At 37.3% G+C, this 21,180-nt stretch overlaps 2 protein-coding genes and 1 pseudogene across 3 annotated transcripts; 2 read left to right on the plus strand and 1 right to left on the minus strand.

The window, feature by feature from the left end:
• Positions 1–172: 172 nt before the first annotated feature.
• Positions 173–5,910, minus strand: LOC131781622 (uncharacterized). Its single transcript, XM_059098320.2, has 3 exons — positions 5,466–5,910; positions 1,951–2,437; positions 173–1,011 (listed from the first exon to the last, which is right to left on the minus strand). Exons 1-3 carry the CDS (start codon positions 5,616–5,618, stop codon positions 869–871), a joined length of 783 nt encoding a protein of 260 aa, XP_058954303.2. The 5' UTR covers positions 5,619–5,910; the 3' UTR covers positions 173–868.
• Positions 5,911–6,513: 603 nt separating this feature from the next.
• Positions 6,514–15,267, plus strand: LOC131772006 (uncharacterized). Of its 2 annotated transcripts, XR_010717807.1 has the most exons (10): positions 6,514–6,748; positions 7,237–7,350; positions 8,690–8,848; positions 9,442–9,569; positions 10,906–11,005; positions 11,160–11,260; positions 12,272–12,432; positions 13,237–13,377; positions 13,706–13,786; positions 14,667–15,267. XR_010717807.1 is itself a non-coding variant. In XM_066167928.1 (9 exons), exons 1-9 carry the CDS (start codon positions 6,641–6,643, stop codon positions 14,777–14,779), a joined length of 1,125 nt encoding a protein of 374 aa, XP_066024025.1. In that variant the 5' UTR covers positions 6,514–6,640; the 3' UTR covers positions 14,780–15,267. The 2 variants fall into 2 exon arrangements, 1 of the variants encoding a protein (XP_066024025.1); XM_066167928.1 differs by lacking the exon at positions 13,706–13,786.
• A 672-nt stretch (positions 15,268–15,939) lies between these two features.
• The window catches only part of LOC136281509 (NLR family CARD domain-containing protein 3-like), a 41,872-nt pseudogene continuing 36,631 nt past the window's right edge, over positions 15,940–21,180 (plus strand).

Consider the following 21,180-nt stretch of genomic DNA (forward strand, 5'->3'; position numbering starts at 1 on the left):
TCCAGGGTTCTATTTAGAGATGGTAAACAACAACAGCTCTCAGTTTTGGCCCGTTTGCGAACAGGCAAAGGGAAACAAAATGGGGGTTGGAATTTAGATGTTAGAGACTCACACCGTAGAAAATATTTTCATACAAGGAATATAACAAATTGGGTATATTTCTAATGGTACTAGAACATCTCATTTACCCTTTTTGGAGCATTTTATCATTCGTGAATTATTTATGAAATACGCTTGATTTTAAAGACGCTGACTTGGAACAAGACTAAATGTCTAAGAACTTCTTAAAAGTGGTCAAGTGTGCTCGACATTTACTATTTTCATCAGGGCTTCTATCGTCCATCCCAGGAGTTCTCTTTGGTCATGGAATACAAGAATTTGTATTATTGCCACAGACAACATAAGTTTAGGATGGTAGTGCCTAGTATATCCTGATAACAAATTCATTTCCACGTTGGTGACCAGTCAAAGTTTGTCGTCCGGAGGGGAGGGGAAGGTGGAGGAATTTGGGGGATCACATAGTTTTCACGGAGAACTGAGGTCGCGGGGGGGGGAGCAATAGAGTTTAAAGGGGGGAGCCTTAGAGAATTGACTGCCAATGAGGGGTGGGGGGTGGGAAATATATCATAAGGATATTACAGAGCTTTATCATCGTGAAACAAGCAAAATCCTCCAAACCCCCACCCCCTCCAGGCGAAACAAAGCAACCAGCCCCGTAAGAGTCGATGTTATTGGAATTATATTTTGAGTTGTAACGGACTGGCGCTTTCGGTGCTGCAGAGCTTTGCTCATACAATCAGAACCTCAGTATTGATAACCGCTGGCTTGGCAAATCTAAAAAGTTATTTCTCAGGTGCATTTCGCTGGCTCAAGAGAGGCTCGAAGGCGTTTTAACCTTAGATATTTTTCGCTGTATTTTCTTCCCAGTCTCCTTGTTACCCCCTTTTTTCTTTTTCTTGATATGAATTTCAGGAAAATATGAAAAGGTAAATGGCCTTGTCACTTCCATATCTGAAAAAAACAAAAGAAGTTAAAAACCGTTAGAAAGAGAACAAAATATCTCTGATATACCTACTCTCAACCCTTTCACTCCCAAGATCTGATCAATAATTCTCCTTACTATCTGCCATGCAATTCCTATAATGTTAGTTTGGAGAATTTGGCATTGGATCGACTAAAAATCCCCTAATCGTTATATTTCTTTACTCTCATCACTTATCTGCTTAATATTGCATTGATATTGTAAGGAGAAATTCTCTCTAGGTCACTCATGGGAGTTAAAGGGTTAATGCACCCATCAGATCATGAGTCCGCTCAAAACAAATGTTAAATTTTTCATAGCCAGCGCGCAGGCCCGCATAATGAGTGCATGAGCGTTTCTTCACCTGAGCAGAGCAAGTCAGCGAGAGGTCTCCAGGGGATCTGGCACTAATTATCATTTCCAAACCAATTGCAGACCTCGACCTCGACTAGCGTTGTTCAAGGCCTCAAACCTATTTGCAAGCGAGCAGTAGCAAACAATTTTGCACACAAGGTCCTTTTAAAAACAAAATGTACAACTTTTGGGGGTTGACCAATTGATTTGGGTGCATGGCACATGTATGATGTTCCGCCACTGAGATACAGTGAGAATGAAGATGATCTAACATCTGTCCTTGACTCCTAAACAGTCTACTTTTGTATAGCTCTCGATCAGAAAATCGGATTGAGGTTAACCATTGTGTGAACGTCTCAGGAAACTTCCGGTAAAGAGATTTTCTATAAATAGCTTGAGTGGAATCGTTTCATACGCAGGCCAGACCCATAAGGTTCTCTGTCCTTAACCCCCTCCCCCCCCCCCCATCGTTTCCTCTTTTTAATCTTTTTAATAAGCATATTTGTGGCGTTTGGATCGCGCTTAGGTGCACTGCCTTGAGTTTCGACAATAACTACAGAAATTGAACAACTTACTGAAATCTCTTTTAAGGTCCAGTCCATATTTGTTGATTAGCTCTCCACTATCTTGTCCTGCAGCTGATTCACTCGAAGTACCTTTGTCATCCTCTGTCCCTCCCAACTGAGCATAAAAATCACTGCCTTGGCTTCCTTGAATTCCATCGTTCATAGCATTTGTCTTTTTCCTTTTCGAGCCCTTGCTGACTTTTTTCTTGGGTTTTAAGATTTTTGGAAGTTTATTAGAGTCGTTAGAAGTGTAAAGCTGGAATCCAGTGTCACTCAGTTTCTCAGCCGTGCTTTTCTTCCCAGAATTCATCGCCAGATAGCCAGTTTCACCAAAAACCTTGAGTCCATACATGTCATTGTTGTTCTGATCCAGGTCATTCTCGGAATATGTTTGCAATCCATCACTACCTCGAGAACCTGACGTTTTGCTAAAGGAAGGTGAATTTCTTGCTGATGGAATGGGTGGCATCAGGGACACCTTCCTCAATCTTGTTCCCTATGTGTCAGTATACTGTTTGTTAGTATAGAGCTAATAACTTTCTACCACAAATGCAGCAACCTGATTGGCTACGATATGCACTGAATGAAGGGGGTAAGTTTAGAGAGAAACTGTGGTGCTGCGTTGGTGGGGGTAATTATTGAAGATAATTTGGTTTCATCAACTGGGTTGATAATATGAATTGGCCACTGTAAAGCTGACGTCTCAAGCGTTATAATTAGCCCTTTGTCTGAGCTTTTCAACCATTAAAGTATGAACCTAAGATTTCTATCGTGTAGTAACTGATGAAGACGAAGCTTGAATTATCTTTCAAGAATAGAAATCTGGTGCGAATATTTTACCTCTGCGACAGTGTCCTCGCTAAAAGTCAATTCTGAGCTATGAAAGCATAGACGCGTTTTACTGGTAACAATACCTAACCATAATTAGATCATCTTATATTTTTAACTCATACGGGACTCCGATATGCAAATAAATCATGCACTCACTCGCTCACTAAGATGTAGGCACTGCGGTAATTAGTCGTCCCGTTTATTATTTTACGGAGTTGGTTGGGTACAATAATTGTCGAAAACTCTCCGTGTTTTCCCCTTTTGAGATAAGAGCAACCTTGCATTGCTTCAAGACCAAGTTCACAACCGTGTTTCATCTGCTCTAGATTAAGTACTAAATGCACGAGTTGCCGAAGGTATTCTTTGATTAGTATCACCATCAATCAAGAACAGGCTGTTTCGGTAGAGCTGAAGTGACAAGATTCCAATCAGTTACGGTCATTTAAGAAAACAGGCGATGTTGTCAGAAAACGTGGTTATTACCCTCATCGCTAATTAGGATTTATACCGGAGTAAGACCGAGTTTGGGGAGGACATGGAAAAAACAAAAGATCTAATTGGCAGAACAATAGCTCAGCACGTGCGTTTTAAGACTTTGTACATTTCTTAAATTGGGTCGTTTGCGAAAGCGACGGCAAATCATTTTAATTTCCATTTGGAACTCAACGCTTCTTTTATACGTTTAGGCTGAAGTTGAGGTGTGGCGCAGTTAGAGACGGTAAACAAATGCAGACATTTTTGAAATTCTAATTAAAGGCAGAAATTCATTTTTTAATCGAAGTCTTTCTTGGCGTTACCGTCCTGATTGTTTAAGGTCCCTTTAATTTTAAGAAACGACGACGGCGACGCCGAGGACAACGTCGGTTAAAAAATGAACTTATATTTTACCTACGAATCTCGCGATACTCTTAAGTCATTTGGTTTGCTTCTTACTGTCAAAGCTATCTCGAACCTGAATATGGAACAAAGCGTTAAATAAGAAGAAGAAATTTAAAAAATTAGTCGTCGTCCACCCTCATCAGACAACGCAAAGTTTGGTCGTTTCACGTTGTTGTTTTGCAGAGGACACATAGAAATTTACAAATATTTATAACGCTCGTGCACAGCTATTGTTCTGCTCATTAATTAAATTCTTTGTTTGCTGACGTTCCCGTCGCCGTTGCCGTTGTGGTTTTCTTAAACTCCCGACAGAACAGATGGAAAATACGAGGAAAGTTAGACAAACTTTTGAGTGTTCTCCCAACTTCCCAAGCGGGTTATCACTTCAGTAAACCGATAGAAAGAGCTGTCTGTTGCTTTCATCTTAAATACTGTAAACTTCAATCTTCCACGGGTTTATCAGTGCTATAAACGATAGGTTTTTGATCAATCAGGGCGCTCTGAGTATCTCATGCCAGATATTGCATAGTGAAAGTTGATCCAAAAGAAGTTGTCAAATCTACATAGTGTCTTAAAAGCGTCTTGTGGGTTGTTTTTTTTTTTCATCGACGTCTTTGAAAAGAATAACCTTAATTTAGGCCTGCGAAGCCATGACCAGTCAAGCAAATTATTATGAGTAGTATTGGTAAACAGCAGAGTTAGAAATTCCAAAGTGGATCATTACTTCAAATAGATACAAGCTTTTGGGTTTTATTCAGGAAGGGTTTGTTGTTTTGTTTCTGTTTTTCTTTTCCGTGCTCGAAACCTTTTTAATTTGAATTAAAAGATTTACAGCAGTTTCACACTTGGATGCCAAGTTCTTGTATGTCATGTTTATGACTGTAACTAGGAGACTATTGACATAATAGTGTGAAAATGACGAAATAGGCTCTAGTATATTTCGAGAAAAAACTGCGTGAGCCGATTACAATTGATTATGGTGAAAACGTGATAGCTCAAGACATAACAAGCTGTGTTCCGTTGATTCTTTTCTTTGAGGCGGGATTGTGTTCATAATACCACAGTTTAGCAGGCGCTAAAATTAACTCGTTAAAATGCTTTGCATGATTGTTCAGTTAAAAGTCAAAACAATAGGAAATTCATAGTTAATCAACGAGAGAATCTGTGGGGTTATAAAAAACCACAGGACTACATTTCACAGATTTTTTCGCAAAACCACTTCAAGTAGACAACAGCACTTTACAAGCACACACGATATGCACGCAAGGGATTCGACAGAACTCTTAAGTTCCTCTTAACGTTTAGAATTATGGCTGGTTTTCATTCTAATTGTTCAACTGTGCTCTTTCATAGGAAAATTGATTGCACCTAATTGATAAAGTTTATTCGAATGCGATGAATGAAATATCTAAGCTCTAACAAAACAAATCCGCAGTAATTTATTAGAGCACGAAATTTTGAAAAGTACTTCAATTTGAAAATACCATAAAATATTTTGTAGTCGAGGAACTGATAAGTTTTTTAAAGTGTAGTTATTTTTGTCGATAAAATATAGGAACCAAAATACCTATTTCGATTCCATTTCTCGCGTTGTAGGCATTTTACTCAAAATATTTAATTCCTTAAATGGTCTTTGTGACTCGTGCATAGCTAAGAAATATCGACCGAGAAATTTTCTGTGCGGTCAGCGATTAGGGCACATGAGTAAAACTCGGCTGGTCTCAGCTCTTAGCAGTATCTGGCCACAGACCATATTCGGATATGATAACTAGAATAAACTTGTTTTGCTATCAAAGACACCGTGATGTACTGACCTGTTTTTCATCTTGAAAACCTCCAATTCTCGAGTGTAGTTTTGCTGTTTTTCCGTGGCAAAACACGTGGGAATCACTCTCCTCTCCAGCATTTGGTACCTGACCCAAATCGAAGCGAGGCGGAGCGTTTGCGACAGAAAACTTTTTCAGCATTTCGTATAATTACCAGACAAAACCCTGTCTAAATTTCGGCTTGTGAAAGCTTTTTTCTCGTGGGAGCTGAAGTACGATTTTCCACAATATTACAGAGACTAGATCGAGCTCTATTGGTTCTTACAGTTGGATGATCTCCTAGCGAAGAGTGTGAATAGTTTTCTGTTTTGACAAACACTTTAGCATCTAATATGCATATTCATTTCCCAATAAACAAGACAAAAACGCTGCCGAACTAAGAACAGAAGTGTGCTCCTAGTGAAATTATTTCACGGTCGCCTGTGAAATAGCCTCGAGGTTATAATTTCAAAAAAATGAGTTAAGCCGCATTTAAAGAAACATAAAAGAGAAATCTAATTGCGTCATGACCAAGCTGAAAGAATAAAAACAAAGAAGACTGCACAATAGAGTTGCAATTAACAGTTTCCATCAAATAAGAGTTGTTTTGAAAAGTCAACCATTGTCCGCTGGCACAACGCAATATATTCTACCCTGGGGGCTTTTAGCTATGCAAAATTTACGGTAACAAACAGCTTACTATTCAAAAGCTTTTGCACCCCTGAAGCGCAGCTGATTGCTCAAACTGACTAATTGACTTCAAAGTAGAAAACAGATTTGCTTTTTTTTTCCGTAAATGTTTTTAATGTAGGAAAGCTTGTGATCTATTATGCAAAGGTAGCTGGTGGGGTGGAGACCACGAGCAGTTCAACAAAGAATAAAAACACTTTAAAAAAGGCAAGTTTTGTCTGATATGCTCTACGAAGTCTGGTGAACGCACGGCGATGCGTAGGATTCAAGCCATAATTTGACTTGACTGGCATCTCAAGCTCGATGGTAATATAATTTTGAGGCTCTCTTACATGACAAATATTTTGTCTCCCAAAGTCCGCTGACATCAATCAAAGTCGATCACAAGCATCGACAAATGTAGCAAAATTATATAAATTTGTAACCGAATTTTTCAATATATGGCATGATTTTAGTTATTGAACTTCGGCTGGTAGTGTCTACTTTCTTCGAGAATGAGTAGGAATCTTCATCGTGGCATAAATAAGCTAACTCAACTTCATCACTACGAGCCCCCAAAATGGGCTTCCAAGCTGAAAAATATTCCACGATACTACGTTAAGGTAAGGAAATATAAAAAAAGCTTTATTCAGAGCTCTCAAGTTTGACTTCTGGTAAAGGGTGAAATGTTCCACCACATATCCATCGAGTGTGATACCGCGCTCGGCCATCACCTTTCTGGGAACGGGGTAGGGTGGGGAAGGGGGGGGGGGGTGGGAGTTAGGAGGCATTCTTCCCCGAAAAAAATATAAAAATGTATCTAAGACGTACACCCCCTTATTCTTGTTCTGAGCATTATTTATGGACAGAGACCACTGTACTGGTCTGCAGTCAGCATGTGACTGACTAACTTCTCACTAATAGAACAAAAGGAAAGTAATAAAAAGTTTATCATCTAAAACCTCTGTTATGTGGATCTTAAACATTTTTGTAGGCCATGGAAAAAATTATGTCAACAAGGAAAGATCTATTTTAGATCGGAACATATGCAATTTTAATCTGTTCTCTTTTAAGTGGTTCTGATGGAACTTTAAGTATTTTTGTTTTGTAGCTTGCTCAGCGTGATACTCCAATACATCAGTGGAATCTTCCCAGTCTCCCAAAAGAGTTTTCAATATTTATTAAAAGGGATGACATGACAGGAAGTACTCTGTCTGGAAATAAGGTACACAGCTTGGAATTCAGTTCTTGATCAACATCTTTAATTAATAAATATTAAGATGTGGTATTAACTTCATCAACAATAAGTGAGCTCAGTAAGATGAACCTTAGAGGTTGGTGCAGTCACAGGAGATCCAGGCAAGAGGTTGCGCAATTTATTCGGAATGCCTGTGTTGTAAAGAAGAACTCTCCTTTGAGTTCAGTAGGAAAACTAGACAACAGTTTGTTTGGCATCCATCCTTTACTATGACTGTGATATTCAAAGGATGATGACACATACCATATTTACTCAAAACCCCAGCGGGGTTTATTAATTTTTCATGATTTGAGTGCAGCGTTTCTTCTAGGGTAGTGTTTTTACAAGGGCAGTGTTTATTTAAAATCCAATTTATTTCTTGTAAGTAATAGTATGGTAACTGACCTTTTTAATTTTAGAAAACAGAAACATGTTTTCGTGCTTGTCTAAGAGTATTATTTATATCATTCTAAAATTCACAATTTTGCATCAGAACTGGTTAACATTCAAAAGGATATGTCTGGTTCACTTAAAATTTCCAACTGTGATCGAAGCATTGAACGCATCATGATGCTGATAAATGCAGTATATAGTAATTAAACTGCTCACACGAAAGAGAGAGGAAGTCCTCTGTGATAGCGGTTACATTTTTGCTAGCCTGTTTTAAGAGTACAGACATCTTTTTTACAGTGACAGCTACTTTGGTTTTCAAGTTTTTATCCTCTCAAATTTAAGCCCTTACAGCTTATGATATTTTTTTGTATAGCTGAGAGTCTCAATCAAGAGATAGCTGAAGATGGTTCAACCTACTGTTTTTCATGTGAGCAATGAAAATCTGTGGATGATCACTATTGTTTGAAAATATTGCAATGTGGAAGCTGCTGTTATGCTAAAACAAATGCAAAAGAGAGTATACCAGTTCTAATGCAAATGAGAGTAATGTAAAAGTACCTTGAAATCATCCAAATAAAGTGACCATAAATTATATGCAAATGCATAGCTTCAGTTGCGTCTGTACCTGTGGTCAAAGTCATCTCATATGTTTTTCTTACTAACCCTTTCAGTGACTATAGTATCTAATTTCTCCGAACAAATCACGCCTGGATTGCACATTGAGGTCATGGGCGTAAGGCAAATGATCACCTGCTTCAAGATGCTCTTGATTGTTACACAAATTCTCCTTGCACCAGCACTTTAGGAAATGTATACAGAACAGTATGGAGAATATGTATACTGATTTGAGTGAGTAAAGGGTTAAGTGCATCCTCAACTGCTGAGTAACCTTAAATTGTGCTTGTCTCATTCAGCTATGCCAATATTGTTTTAGGTTCGTAAGCTGGAGTTTTTGTTGGCTGATGCCCTGGACAAGAAGTGTGACACAATATTTACATGTGGTGGAATCCAGTCCAATCATTGCAGAAGCACTGCAGTTGCTGCAAGACAACTTGGTTTGGATTGTTACCTGTTCTTAAGAAGTCCTGAACAGGCAAGTATTTGATTTACTCTTGACTTTTTAGGAAAGAACTGATACAGAAGATTTTAAGCAGCTTGAGTCATGATCAAAGATCTGTTACCCCTAAGCACAAGTTATGATTAATCAGACAAAGAGTGGCGTCCATGTGATCTATTACCAACGACAACTCAACAAACACACAATAACATGGAATCTCAGCACTTTTTCTTTTCCCACACTCGCAACAAGACGAAAAAACATCTTTCTATATTTCTTTACCAAGCTCAAAACCTACAATCTTTGCTTTTTTTATTTGCAAAAGATGGAATCTGTTTGGGAAATAGAAGCTCCTCACATTGCATTGAACAGTGGACTCATATGAAGATGAGATGACAAGATTCACAATTACACTGTTACATACTATAGTTGAGCAGATGTCTCTTTGAGATTTGAACCAGACAGAAAAAACTGTATAATTGGCTGCTAACAGAAGTTCAATCTTTACTCTAATGTTGCTCATTTCAGAGAAAAAAAGGCACCAATTTTGCCTTACATAGATGGTGAAACTCTGAGAAAGTTAATAAACTTATTGAAACTTTCATTTGATCTTTTTTTTTTACATGCAGACCACAGATATTGGTTGTGAAGGAAACCTGTTTTTAAACAAATTGGTTGGAAGTCAAATTATTGTTGTTCCTCAGCTTCAGTACAAATCTGGCCTTAAACAAATGATGGAGAAAGTGTCTGAAAAATTGTAAGTGAAAGGTCAGAGAACTGTAAAACTTAGCAAGTTGGCACCACTATGGTTGCAATCATTAAAAGTAATCTACCTCAAACTGACATTAGGCTTTACTTTTAGACAGAGCTGTCACTAAGTGACAGTAATGGACCAGCTCATTGTATTATAATTGCCAATGAAAATATTGAAATTCTTTTGAAGAAATTTGTGTTGCAGCCATTTTACAGTGGAATTGACTGTGTATTAATTTACCAGTAACAGGTTTAGTTGCAGGGATAGATCTCACTGGCAGAACTTGCTTGAAAGGTTTAAAAAAAACTGCATGAATTTACTGTAATGCCTGGGACATTTTAGTTGAACAGTACCATCTTTGTGGTGTAAACTGATGAAAATCATGATGGCCACCACCTTAGCGCATCTTCTAAAACATGAAGGCAAGCAAAAATATTACAGGAGCTGCTATTGGCTCTCAAGTTGGTTCCTCTTAAAGGAATTGAAAATTAAGCCATATCTACAATGCAGCCTTTTAGGTGCTAATCTCAGAATGTCAGAAATCTTGAGAAGTTCAGGCCTTTTTACAGTTGTGTATTTAGTTGCCAAGCCTTTGATTTGAAGTGAGGCTGTAGGTGACCTTGTTGTGATAGAGACCAGTACCTGGTTAGCTTAACAACAAAGCAATTTACATTTGAGAAGCAGCAAGGTTTGTATCATAACATGGTTACCCTTAGCCTCACTCCTGTTGAAAGGCTTGGAAACCAAGCACACACCTGTAAAATGGACTATTATGGATCGGACTCACTCCCTCTCCCCTTAGTTTGATAATTTACTGCTTTGTCCCAGTCTTCTGCCACAATCTGAAAGCAACTGGATACAAGAAGCCCAATATGAATGAACAAATAATAAATAGTTTAATAAATTATGAGTGAAGAAAAAGAAAGGTGAAAAAGAAAGAGAGGAATGAATAAAACAGGTCAACCATTCTTTAGGCCACTTAAAGCATTCTTTAAGAAAAGTATCTTGTTGGCCAGGAGGTTATATAAACCACTCAGGAGACCAATAGATTCTGCTCTTTTGTATGACTCTGGGGAAATGCTAGGAAAACTCAAGAGAGTTGTTATTATAATTATTATGCAGTGAGTAAAGAAGGCAGCAGATATTGGAGAATTCTTGAACTAAGTTTTGATGGGCTAGGTTATTTTTGACCCAGATATGGAGAATATTCTCCTCAAATTACTTGCTTACTTACCTGCCTCACCTACTTCTGTTTCTCAATGAAAACCCAGCATGTATGCCAAGGCATGTTTGTAGATGTTGAAGTTCCTTCCTACTGACTTTGTTTGCTTTTTTTCAGGAAAGAACAGGGCTCATCAGCTTATCTGATTGAAGTTGGAGGCTCCTCTTACATGGGGATGTTTGGTTACTTAACAGCATTTCAAGAAATGATAGATCAGGTAAAAGTACAAGCTTTTTCTGCATTGTGTGCTCATTTTGTGCATTTCTGGTCAAGAGGTGATGAATGCAGTTAAACACTGATCACACAAAAGCCTGTTTGTTAAAATATTTTATTCTGGATATCTGTCAAAAAGCTGGCTTTGTTTGTTTCAGAATGTGCTGAAGAATTTTGATGACATTGTTGTTACAGTTGGCAGTGGTGGAAGTGCATCAGGAATTGCCATTGGTAACTATTTAACAGGATCAAAACTCAAGTAAGCTCTAAATTAAAATATTGATATTTTCTTTCTTGACTGTGTGGAAGGACTGGACAAGAAAAAATCTGGCTCAAGGTCATGACATATAGACCCTTTCTCTGACTAATCTGTTCATTATGACCAGGAGCCAAATATTTTCCAGTCTGGCTTGTCCCCACTTAGTCATTAGGGATTTTATCATTTGACCAGCACTCTTTGTCTTCTTTTCTTCTTGCTGTTTGCATCTCAGGAGGCCTGCATATACAGAGCTCTGCAATTATTTATGGCACCACTGCCACCATTGCTTTTCTTCATCTAAAGGGTTTGATTTTGTAAAATTTTTTCATTAAATTTACATCAAGGGATTTACTGGTCTTAGGAATAATAATAATAATAATAATAATAATAATAATAATAATAATAATAGGACTGAGTGGAATTCAATTTGGTCTGTTATCTTACAAGTGATTAATACAATCAGATGACTGTGAAGTGGGAGTCAGTTATATTAATGTTAACACTAAGTCCTGTTACCAATTTATCAAAACTATGACAAATTTGAGAAAGAAACTAGATGTATTGGTTGTGCATTTTCATAACAAGGTGTGTACATGACATATGCTATCGACTCATACAGGCATGATGCATCAACTGTTCTATTACACTGTTCAGACAGAAGCATATGACACATACAATGTCCTATTTATGCTTAAATTGGGCTGATGATGACCAATCACATTAGAGTATTTTGTTATAGTTTCCATTGAAATGCTATATCACCTTTCAAGAACCCCTGACAAACTATTTCATGAATGTTATGGAAAAGCTTTATTCTCAACCTATAGGCTGATAAAAAATTTCTGCAAGTATACCTAAGCTATACATGCTTAAGACTTCAGACAAAGAGATTGTGGTTCTGGAGAACTTCTCACAGGCCTTTAACTCTTTCTAGAATTTTCCCTTATTTTCTTTGAACACTGGAGACTAATTGAGACCTTTAATAGTAACATCATTGTCATTTATTCACAGGTGTCATGCAGTGAACGTGTGTGATGATGCAGCATATTTTTACCAGAAAATCAATGAAGACCTTCAAATAGGGGGATTAGATGTTCAAGCAGAAGAGTTAATTGATATTATTGATGGATACAAAGGAAAGGGCTATGGCAAATCCACTGAAGAAGAGTTAGGTTAGTGTTTATCCAAATAATTTTGTAGATTTTGGTTTCTTCATAATTAGACTACAAGCAGTCCCTCCTTTTCGGAGATGTCTGTCAGGCAAATTAAAAAAAAAAATTGTAAAAATTGATGTAAGCTCCCAGCAGCGCACTAACTTTTCTTCACTCTTTTTTTTCCTTTTTGAGTCACACAACTTTTATAGACTTTGCCCAAAAGGATGGGTTTCTTGTAGTCTTCTACATAATATATTAAATAATAACCTGCTTATTTTGGTACTGAAATGACATGCAAGTTGAAAAGAGTTATTTCTATCTATTAGTAAATAACCTTTACAAAACTCGAAAATATGAAAAAAAGTTTGCCCCTCACTTCTTTCTGATCCCGTATTAACGCCAAACAAGGAAAATTTGTTTTCGGAATGCTCTCTGGCTGACAGCATGTTGATTTATTTCAGTGCGAATTAAAAGCTGAAATTTTATGGCTGAAAGTTAAAATTATATGTACTCTGTTAACAAGCGATCAGTGTATCTGTTTTACAATTTAGAAGGAATGATCACTCAATGATGTTTCAGACCTCAAAGTTTACCTGCCCCCACCCCTCCCCCCCTCTTTACCAAAGGTTTGTGCCAGACAATAATAATGGATAATTATATCCATAATTATTATAATTTATTGCTTATTTATTCCTTATTTATTCCAAAATACATTCGAAATTGCTTGATTACCAAATAAAAACATGATTTAAATTTTTCTTAACCATTTGAATTTGAATCCGCTTCTTACGAACCCTGAAATCTTTGTATCTGTTAATGAAGAGGACATTGTGGAGATATCCAGAAAAACTGGAATTATGGTGGACCCCGTGTACAACGTCAAAGCCATTAGAGGAATGCTACACGAGATGAACACCAACCCAGGGCGATTTAAGGGTCACAGAATACTTTATATTCATACTGGTGAGTATTTATCAACATCATCTGTGATAAATACTTCCTTCCCTATGGCTAAGAGCCTGCATACCTTGAAAATAATGGTTTCTCAAAGGTAATCTCTTGGAAATGCGATTTCCCTGCAATGATATTCTGCTCATGCGTGGTTGTGTGCTTGTCAGCCTGAAGGAAAAAGGTACATCACCTTAAGTTGTCAACGAGTGATTTTGGGAAATGATGTGGAAAACGAAACTCATTAATCAAATGAAAAAGAGGAAAAAAACGATTAACTGAACTTGGCTATCGGCTTTGGTAAATAATTGTACATACCATGATATTTTTCTAAACCAGGTAGGTAAATTGCAACCTTGAGATCCCATTTTTGATTCCTCGTAGAAGTATCAGTGGTCCGTGACATGTACTATGGTTGCATGTGGTATGTACTTTCGCGTGGAAGCAAAATTATTATACGTTAGACTTACTATGAAGACTGATTGGTCGAGAGCATACATTCGATATACAATAGCAGATATTGGTTTCTCGTGTCGCGTTTAAATTCTGCCTAGTGTCCAAGCCCTTCGTCCGTGTAGTGTTCTCAAACTCTTGCAAAATCAGAGAGAAGATTCTTCTTTAGCAAATTGTTTCAAAAAATAAATGATAAATCAGTTATTGAATTTGGTTGCAGCATGATATTATAAATTATCAAACCTGGCATCTGTGTTATCTGCCTCGGCTTTCGGCTTCGGCAGATAACTCAGACCCCGGCATTGCTAATTTATGATATTATGCTCAACCTCATCCAATAATTGCTCATTATTTTTCAATTGCACTAAGTAGAGTACAATTAACGCGCGAATCTAATAAAAAATTTCCTGTGATATTGTACATTTGGTTATTTTGTACTGTAAAAAAACTTGTTTAATCGGTTCGCTGCGCGTGCGGCACTTCTCTATTTGCGTCGCATTTCCCACTTTTTGCCCATGAAATAAAGCAGTTGGGCAATAACTTATGAGACGTTTTGGTGTGTAGTATCGCTGGGTATTTTTACTCATAGTTTGTGTTTGGACTCGCCCTGCGTGATCGACAAAATATGTCACAACTCGTAAAAATAGTTACCGATACAACAAACCAAGAATTCTGATAAGATATATCTTTTGATGGAAGACTGAATACGACAACATCCACAGGTGATAAACTTTCATATTTTTGCTCAGAGGATGGTGTTACCAATCCTTTGAAAATGGCGAGACCTGATTTGTAACATTGTCATGCGAATTTCGCACACGTCTGATAGGGTGTGTCTGATTTTCCAACAGGAGGTGTGTTCGGTTTGTATGATGGAAGAATGGACCCGTTAGTAACTCGCCCTGCACTGGGTATAAATGATGTTGTCTGCTGGGAAAGTGCGAATGATCCTATGCCATTCTGAGGCTGACTCGTTCTTAGTTGTCTCTCTTATTTTAGATATTTAGGTAGTGCTCGAGAGGTCCGCGTGTAAAAAGATTTTCGTTCGTTTCTCATCGTTCCCTTTGTTAATATAGTGCTAAACTCTCGCGAAACCCTCGGCCGCGCAAAAAGACTGGGAACTAGCAAATTTTAGAGTGGCAAGAAACAAAGGTCAGTCGAGACATGCCTACATTCTCTTTTGGCGTCAGCCAGTAAAATTGTTCGCAAACGAGGAGGTAATTGCATCGCATGGACTTCTCAAACCATCAGAGGTAAACAGTCTATGACCAAGGTCTCGTGAGCTCACATATGGAAGACGAACACAACAAATTATTGGACCGGAAAAAAATGTTAAAGCCTTTGAAAATATATTCGTGTAAAAGTATAAAGATTTAAAGTTTTGAATTTCGTGTTTGATTTATACAGTTATATCTTTGATTTTACACCAATAAAACAAAAGGTAACGTTGTATCCGCTTTTCAGTGTAACAAGTTCTATTTTTGGATCAAGTTTGACATGCAAATTTTGGTGAGTTTTGCAATTGCTTGGGGCAATGTTTGGATTCCAAGTTTTGCTTTCAGCCCAACGAGAACTTCGACAAAATTGATGTCTCTGAATCAAAGGGCAATCAGATGGGCATCGGGTACGTTCGAATAAGAGTTTCCCGTTGATTGGATTCATATTGCTAAATACCTATTTTACAATTCCGTGGCTCTGTGTCAATTAAATTCCAAACAATTCACCTTATCAACTTTGTCCGCCTCATGTTGGCAGCGTTTGCCGTGTTTTACGTGAATATCGTCAATGTGATGAGGTTAAGGACCGCTTTTAGGTTGGAAGCTGACTACTTCGAATAAATGCGTTTCTTCTACCTAAGTTTATCATCTTTCGATGACCAGGGAGGATTGTCTAGCCATAATAATGGCCTCGCCAATTTATACCGGTCAAGATTCCAACCGATTTAGCAAAAACCATCATTTATTCGTGCCTTCGCAACAATCAGCAAGTCCGCTTTTACACCCATGAATTCTGAACTCTGGCGTTTTAAAAAACAGAATGGAATTTCTCACCCCCCGGAGAACAACTCGCTCGGAGTGATTTACAAAACAAATAGTAGCTTGTTTAAGTTCGCGGAAAAACATCAGCTGTGAATGTTCCAGAAAATTCTTTCGAAATGTTGTGTATCTTTTACCATGGAAATTGCTTATGATGGCATTCATGCGTGACTTGTGAGTGCTACATAAACTAACTCGTGGTACGTTGTTGTCAGAGAGCATTTCCACCTTGCGACTATACTTTGGTACACAGTGGCTCTGGTAGATGAAAGGTGAGAAAACTTTTTTCAATATTCGAGCCTTACATGAAACATTTTATCGCTATTTTACTTGGTTCTGTCATTGTTAAACTTAAGCTGGAGTTCAATACTCTTATAATCATACTGTAAATTTAAAGCTTACCGAGTTATTATGCGATTATCAACCAGTGATATTCTGAGATTGAAACAGCCGTGTATGACCATTATAGAGCACGTAAAAAAGGAAAAAATAACATTTGATCTCTTTGATTTGTCTGGGAGAATAATAGATGCTTGCTTTGAAAATGTGTACATGCACATACAGAAAAATATCTTCGTGGCTAACGTTAACTTCGGCCGTTCCTGTCTCGATGCGTTGTCGGCTGATCAGCTAACGGGAAACAGGTTGGCTCTCAGTTTTGTGATCACTTTCAAACTGATTTGTTCTGAACGAACTTTCAAAGTTCATTCACGAAAAGTGTGGACCAGGAATTTTAGAGGCATTCAAGTTCTGATGAAACGTTTCCTTTTCAACTTTCCGCAAAGTTGTTTGTTTTGAGTGTATTACAGTAGTAAGACTTTTTAAACTTTGTTTTCAACATGTGAAATTATTTATGTGTTACCGTTACGGTCAAACATAATTCCTTTCTTAACTTTAGGACTCTAATCATTTAAGTCTTTTTATTCGTATTGGATGTTTTTGAATCATATTGCGACAAGAAAAAGTTTTGGAAAGTTTGTAAGTCAGTCAGCCATGAATGGCTTTGCGGTTATTGAACTAAGTTTTGCGACTGATATTTGATGAAGTCAGGAAGGTTTTGCCTAAATGCTGATTACGTGTTTCGACAAAGCTATTTTTTACTTTGACAGTGGCAAAAAAATTTTCTTAACGGCTCTCCTGTGATCTACATTAAAGACAGCTCCATGTTAATGCAGGAAACAGTGACTAGTTTTCTAGGGAGGTTATGCTAACGAAACTGAAAGTAAAACTTTGCATTTCTCAATCTCCTACGCAATCTTTAAATATTGTAAAAGAGACTTACTTTCCAAGCAAAGAGAGGAGGCTTGGAGATCTGACTTGGGTATTTCAGCATTAGATATCATTACTGTTGTCTGTAATGTTTTCTATGCTTCGCGTCCAAGGGAGCTTACACCCTTGCCAAGATTTGCAAGAGAAATTTGGTAGACTCTGGCTCTGTTAAATGAAAAAGTGAGAAAAATTAAGTTATTATTCGAGCCTTAAAATACACCTTCTATAACTGTTTTACTTCGTTCTGTAATCGCCCGACTTAACACTAGTAAGAGTTTTATTCCCTTATGATCATACTGTACATTTATTTAAGCTTGTATATTGTACGAACATCAATTGCAACCAGAGATTAATCGAGATTGAATTAGCCTCATACGACTATTATTGAGCACTTGCAAGAGGCAAAAGTAAAATTTTGTCTCCGATTCGATCGAACTAATGAGCGTATGTTTGTTCTGAGAATGGGTTCATATACAGAAGAAATTTCCTCTTGGCTGCCATTAATTTGGCCGTTCCTGTCTCGATCTGTTTTCAACCGGCCTCGCTCTGAGTCTCTATGTTTGTTATCACTTTCAGTTAATTTGACACAAAGCTGGAAGAAAAATTTGAGAGGTAATTGCGTTTTGATCGTGAATTCAACTGGATTGAAGTTTTCGTATTCAACTTTACCCCAAAGTTGTTTCTTTTGTTTACAGCAAGTGAAATCATTTATGTGTTAACTATACGGTCAAACAAAATTCCTTTCTTAGCTATAGGTATCTAATCATTTAAGTCTTTTTTATTGTTATTGGATGTCTTTGAATCATTTCGCAACAAGTAAAAGTTTTGGAAAGTTTGGAAAGTTAGTCAGCCCTGAATGGCTTTGTGATTATTTAATTAGCAGACTTTCGCGACTGATATTTGATAAAATCAGGAAGCTCTTGCCTATATACTGATTGCATGCTTCAAAATATTTCTGTTTTACTTTTACAGTGGCGAGAAAATTTTTTTAACGGCTCTCCTGCGATCCATATTAGCGACAGCACCATGTTAATGCAGGAAACCGTAATTAGTTTTGAGGAGGTTATGCAAACGAAACTGAAAGTAAAACTTTGCATTTCTCAATCTTTTACGCAATCCTTGTATATTGCAAAAGAGAGTTGTTTTTCAAGCAAAAGTCTTCTTCTCTAACTCTTGATTTATCGTTAGACTTCGTAATCCTCATCAGTTACCTTAAATGTTTTGCTTTTGGATATATAACAATCAACGCATTTTGTGGGCAATAAGCCGAATTATATTTAGATAGTATTGTCACAAAGATTTACAAAAATGCGTCGCCAACTCATCCTTATCAGAGATGGAAAAATATAAGAGAGAAAATAATAAACTAAAATGTAGACATGGATTGCAGATGAACCACTTCAAGGATTCATTTTTGAGTTTAGAATATGCAAACTCATGTGATGTTATTTTGCTGTGGTTCTGCTCAGATGATCATGAAAATTGACTTTCAGCAGATAATCATCTTTTAGAATACCAAACAAAATTTAACGATTAAAACATCTAGTTTGTAAAACTGCTTTCCGTGTGAAATCAGTTTTGCTTTAGGTCATGCGTTTTGTAGTAGAACTTTAATTTTACACACAGCAGAGTTACTCAGTAAGATGCAAATCGTTTTTGTTTTATTTATTCTCACTGTTATGCCCCGATCGTTGAACTATCACACGATAGAAATTTCGAGTTTCTACTCTAACTGTTTCAAAGAGAGTTACATCTGAGAGTCAAAAAGGTATTTAGGAAGAACCCAAACAAATAAAGAAGAAAGAAGAATTATAAAGGAGGCATAGAGATCTGACTCGGGTATTTCGTCATTAGACATAATTACGATTGTCTGTGATGTACGTGCGTTTTCTTTGCTCCGCGTCCAAGGTAGCTTACACCTTTGCGAAGATTACACCTTGGACAAATTTGCGGAAAAACATCAGCCGTGAATGTTCCCGAAAATGTTTTCGAGATGTTGTGAATCTATTATTATGGAAATTACTTATAAATGCATGTATGCGTGACTTGTGGGTGCGACACGAACTGATCCAGGGTATGTTGTTGCGTAGTCTTGGATCATTTCTACGTTGCGATGATACTTTGGTAGACTCTGGCTCTGGTAAATGAAAAAGTGAGAAGCATAAATTATTAACCGAGCCTTAAATTACACTTTCTATAACTGTTTTACTTCGCTCTGTCATCGTCCAACTTAACACTGGAGTTTTAGACGATTATTATGCTACTGCATATTTAATCTAAGCTTGTTTCTTGTACGATCATCAATTGCAACCAGTGATTAACTGAGATCGAATTTGCCTTATACGACTATTTATAGAGCACTTCCAAAGGGCAAAAGTAAAATTTTGTCTTTCTGATTCGATCGAACTAATGAACGTATGTTTGTTCTGAGAATGTGTTCGTATACAGAAGAAATTTCCTCGTGGCTGCCATTAATTTGGCAGTTCCTGTCTCCATCTTTCGCCAACCGGCCTCGCTCTGAGCTTCTAAGTTCGCCATCACTTTCAAGTTGATTGAGTAGTTTATAAAAACTCTTACAGCTCATTTGAAACAAAGCTGGAAGAAAAATGTGAGAGGTATTTGCGTTTTGATCGTGAACACAACTGGATTGAAGTTTTCTTATTCAACTTCCCGCGAAGTTGTCTGTTTTGAGATTATAACGCCAGTAAAAGTTTGACTTTGTTTTCAGCAAGTGAAATCGTTTATGTGTTACCTTTACGGTCAAATATAATTCCTTCTGATGATTCGAGTCTTTCTTATTCTTTTTGGATATCTTTGAATCGTTTTTCAAAAAAAAAGTTTTGGAAAGTTTGTAAGTCCGTCAGCCATGAATGGCTTTGTGCTTACTTAGCCGGCTGTCTTTCGCGACTGTTATTTGATAAAATCAGGAAGCTTTTGATTATATACTGATTACATGCTTCGAAATAGCTCTGTTTTACACTTACAGAGAAAAGTTTCTTAACGCCTGTCCTGTGATCTACATTAGCGACAGCTCCATGCTAATGCAGGAAACCGTAATTAGTTTTGAGGAGGTCATGCAAACGAAACTAAAAATAAAACTTTTCATTTCTAGATTTCCTACGCAATCTTGACAGTTAAGTATATGATAGTCAAGACTTGCTTTTCAAGCAAAATATTTCTTCTCTAACTCTTGATTCGTCGTAGATTTCGTAGTCTTCGTAGGTTACCTTAAATGTTTTGTTTTTGGGTACATGATAGAACGCATCTCGTCGGCAATCATGCTAGAGTTTTTGTTATGCAAAAACCGTGAATCTATTTTTTCTCTTACTTTGAGTGATTCTGCCCAGGTGATCACAAAAAATGACCTCCAGCAGATACTGATCTTCTTGGATACCAAACAAAACTTAACGATAAAAATATCATGAGAAACGGCTACTTTCCCTGTGAAATCAGTTTCCGCTTTAAGTCATGCGTTTGGTAGTAGGACTTTAATTGTTCATACAACAGAGTTTACTCGATGAGATGCAAATTTATTCTCACTGTTATGCTCCAGCTTTTTAGAAAGAACCCAAACATAAAGAAAGAAGAAGGAAAGAATTATAAAAAAGGAGGCATAGAGATCTGACTCAGGTATTTCTTTATTGGATATCATTACTTTTGTCTGTGATGTTTTCCTTACTCCGCGTCCATGGTAACTTACATTCTTGAAAGGATTTGCAAAGAGACATTATACCTTGGACAAATTTGCGGAATAACACCAGCCGTGAGTGTTCCACAATATGTTTTCGAGATGTGTTAAATCTATTATTATCGAAATTACTTATGAATGCATGCATGCGTGACTTGAGGGTGCGACAAGGACTGATTCACGGTCTGTTGTTGCGTAGTCTTGGATCATTTCTACGTTGCGATGATACTTTTGGTAGACTATGGCTCTGGTGAATGAAATGAAGGAAAACTTAACTTATCATCCGAGCCTTAAATTACACCTTTTATAGCTACTTTACTTAATTCTGTCATTGTCACTAAAGCTGGAGTTTTATACGCTTATGATCATACT

This window comes from Pocillopora verrucosa, chromosome 6 (genome assembly GCF_036669915.1).
Source record: "Pocillopora verrucosa isolate sample1 chromosome 6, ASM3666991v2, whole genome shotgun sequence".
Lineage (NCBI taxonomy): Eukaryota > Metazoa > Cnidaria > Anthozoa > Scleractinia > Pocilloporidae > Pocillopora > Pocillopora verrucosa.

Bases quoted from the DNA above. Each gene is read 5' to 3' on its own strand.
- LOC131781622 (XM_059098320.2), bottom strand. From the start codon at position 5,618: ATGCTGAAAAAGTTTTCTGTCGCAAACGCTCCGCCTCGCTTCGATTTG. The intron at 2,438-5,465 runs GTCAGTACATCA...ACTGACACATAG, and splicing joins GTTTTCAAGATGAAAAACAG to GGAACAAGATTGAGGAAGGT. The intron at 1,012-1,950 runs GTAAGTTGTTCA...TGTTTTTTTCAG, and splicing joins GGACCTTAAAAGAGATTTCA to ATATGGAAGTGACAAGGCCA.
- LOC131772006 (XM_066167928.1), top strand. From the start codon at position 6,641: ATGAGTAGGAATCTTCATCGTGGCATAAATAAGCTAACTCAACTTCAT. The intron at 8,849-9,441 runs GCAAGTATTTGA...TTTTACATGCAG, and splicing joins TCTTAAGAAGTCCTGAACAG to ACCACAGATATTGGTTGTGA. The intron at 11,006-11,159 runs GTAAAAGTACAA...TGTTTGTTTCAG, and splicing joins TTCAAGAAATGATAGATCAG to AATGTGCTGAAGAATTTTGA.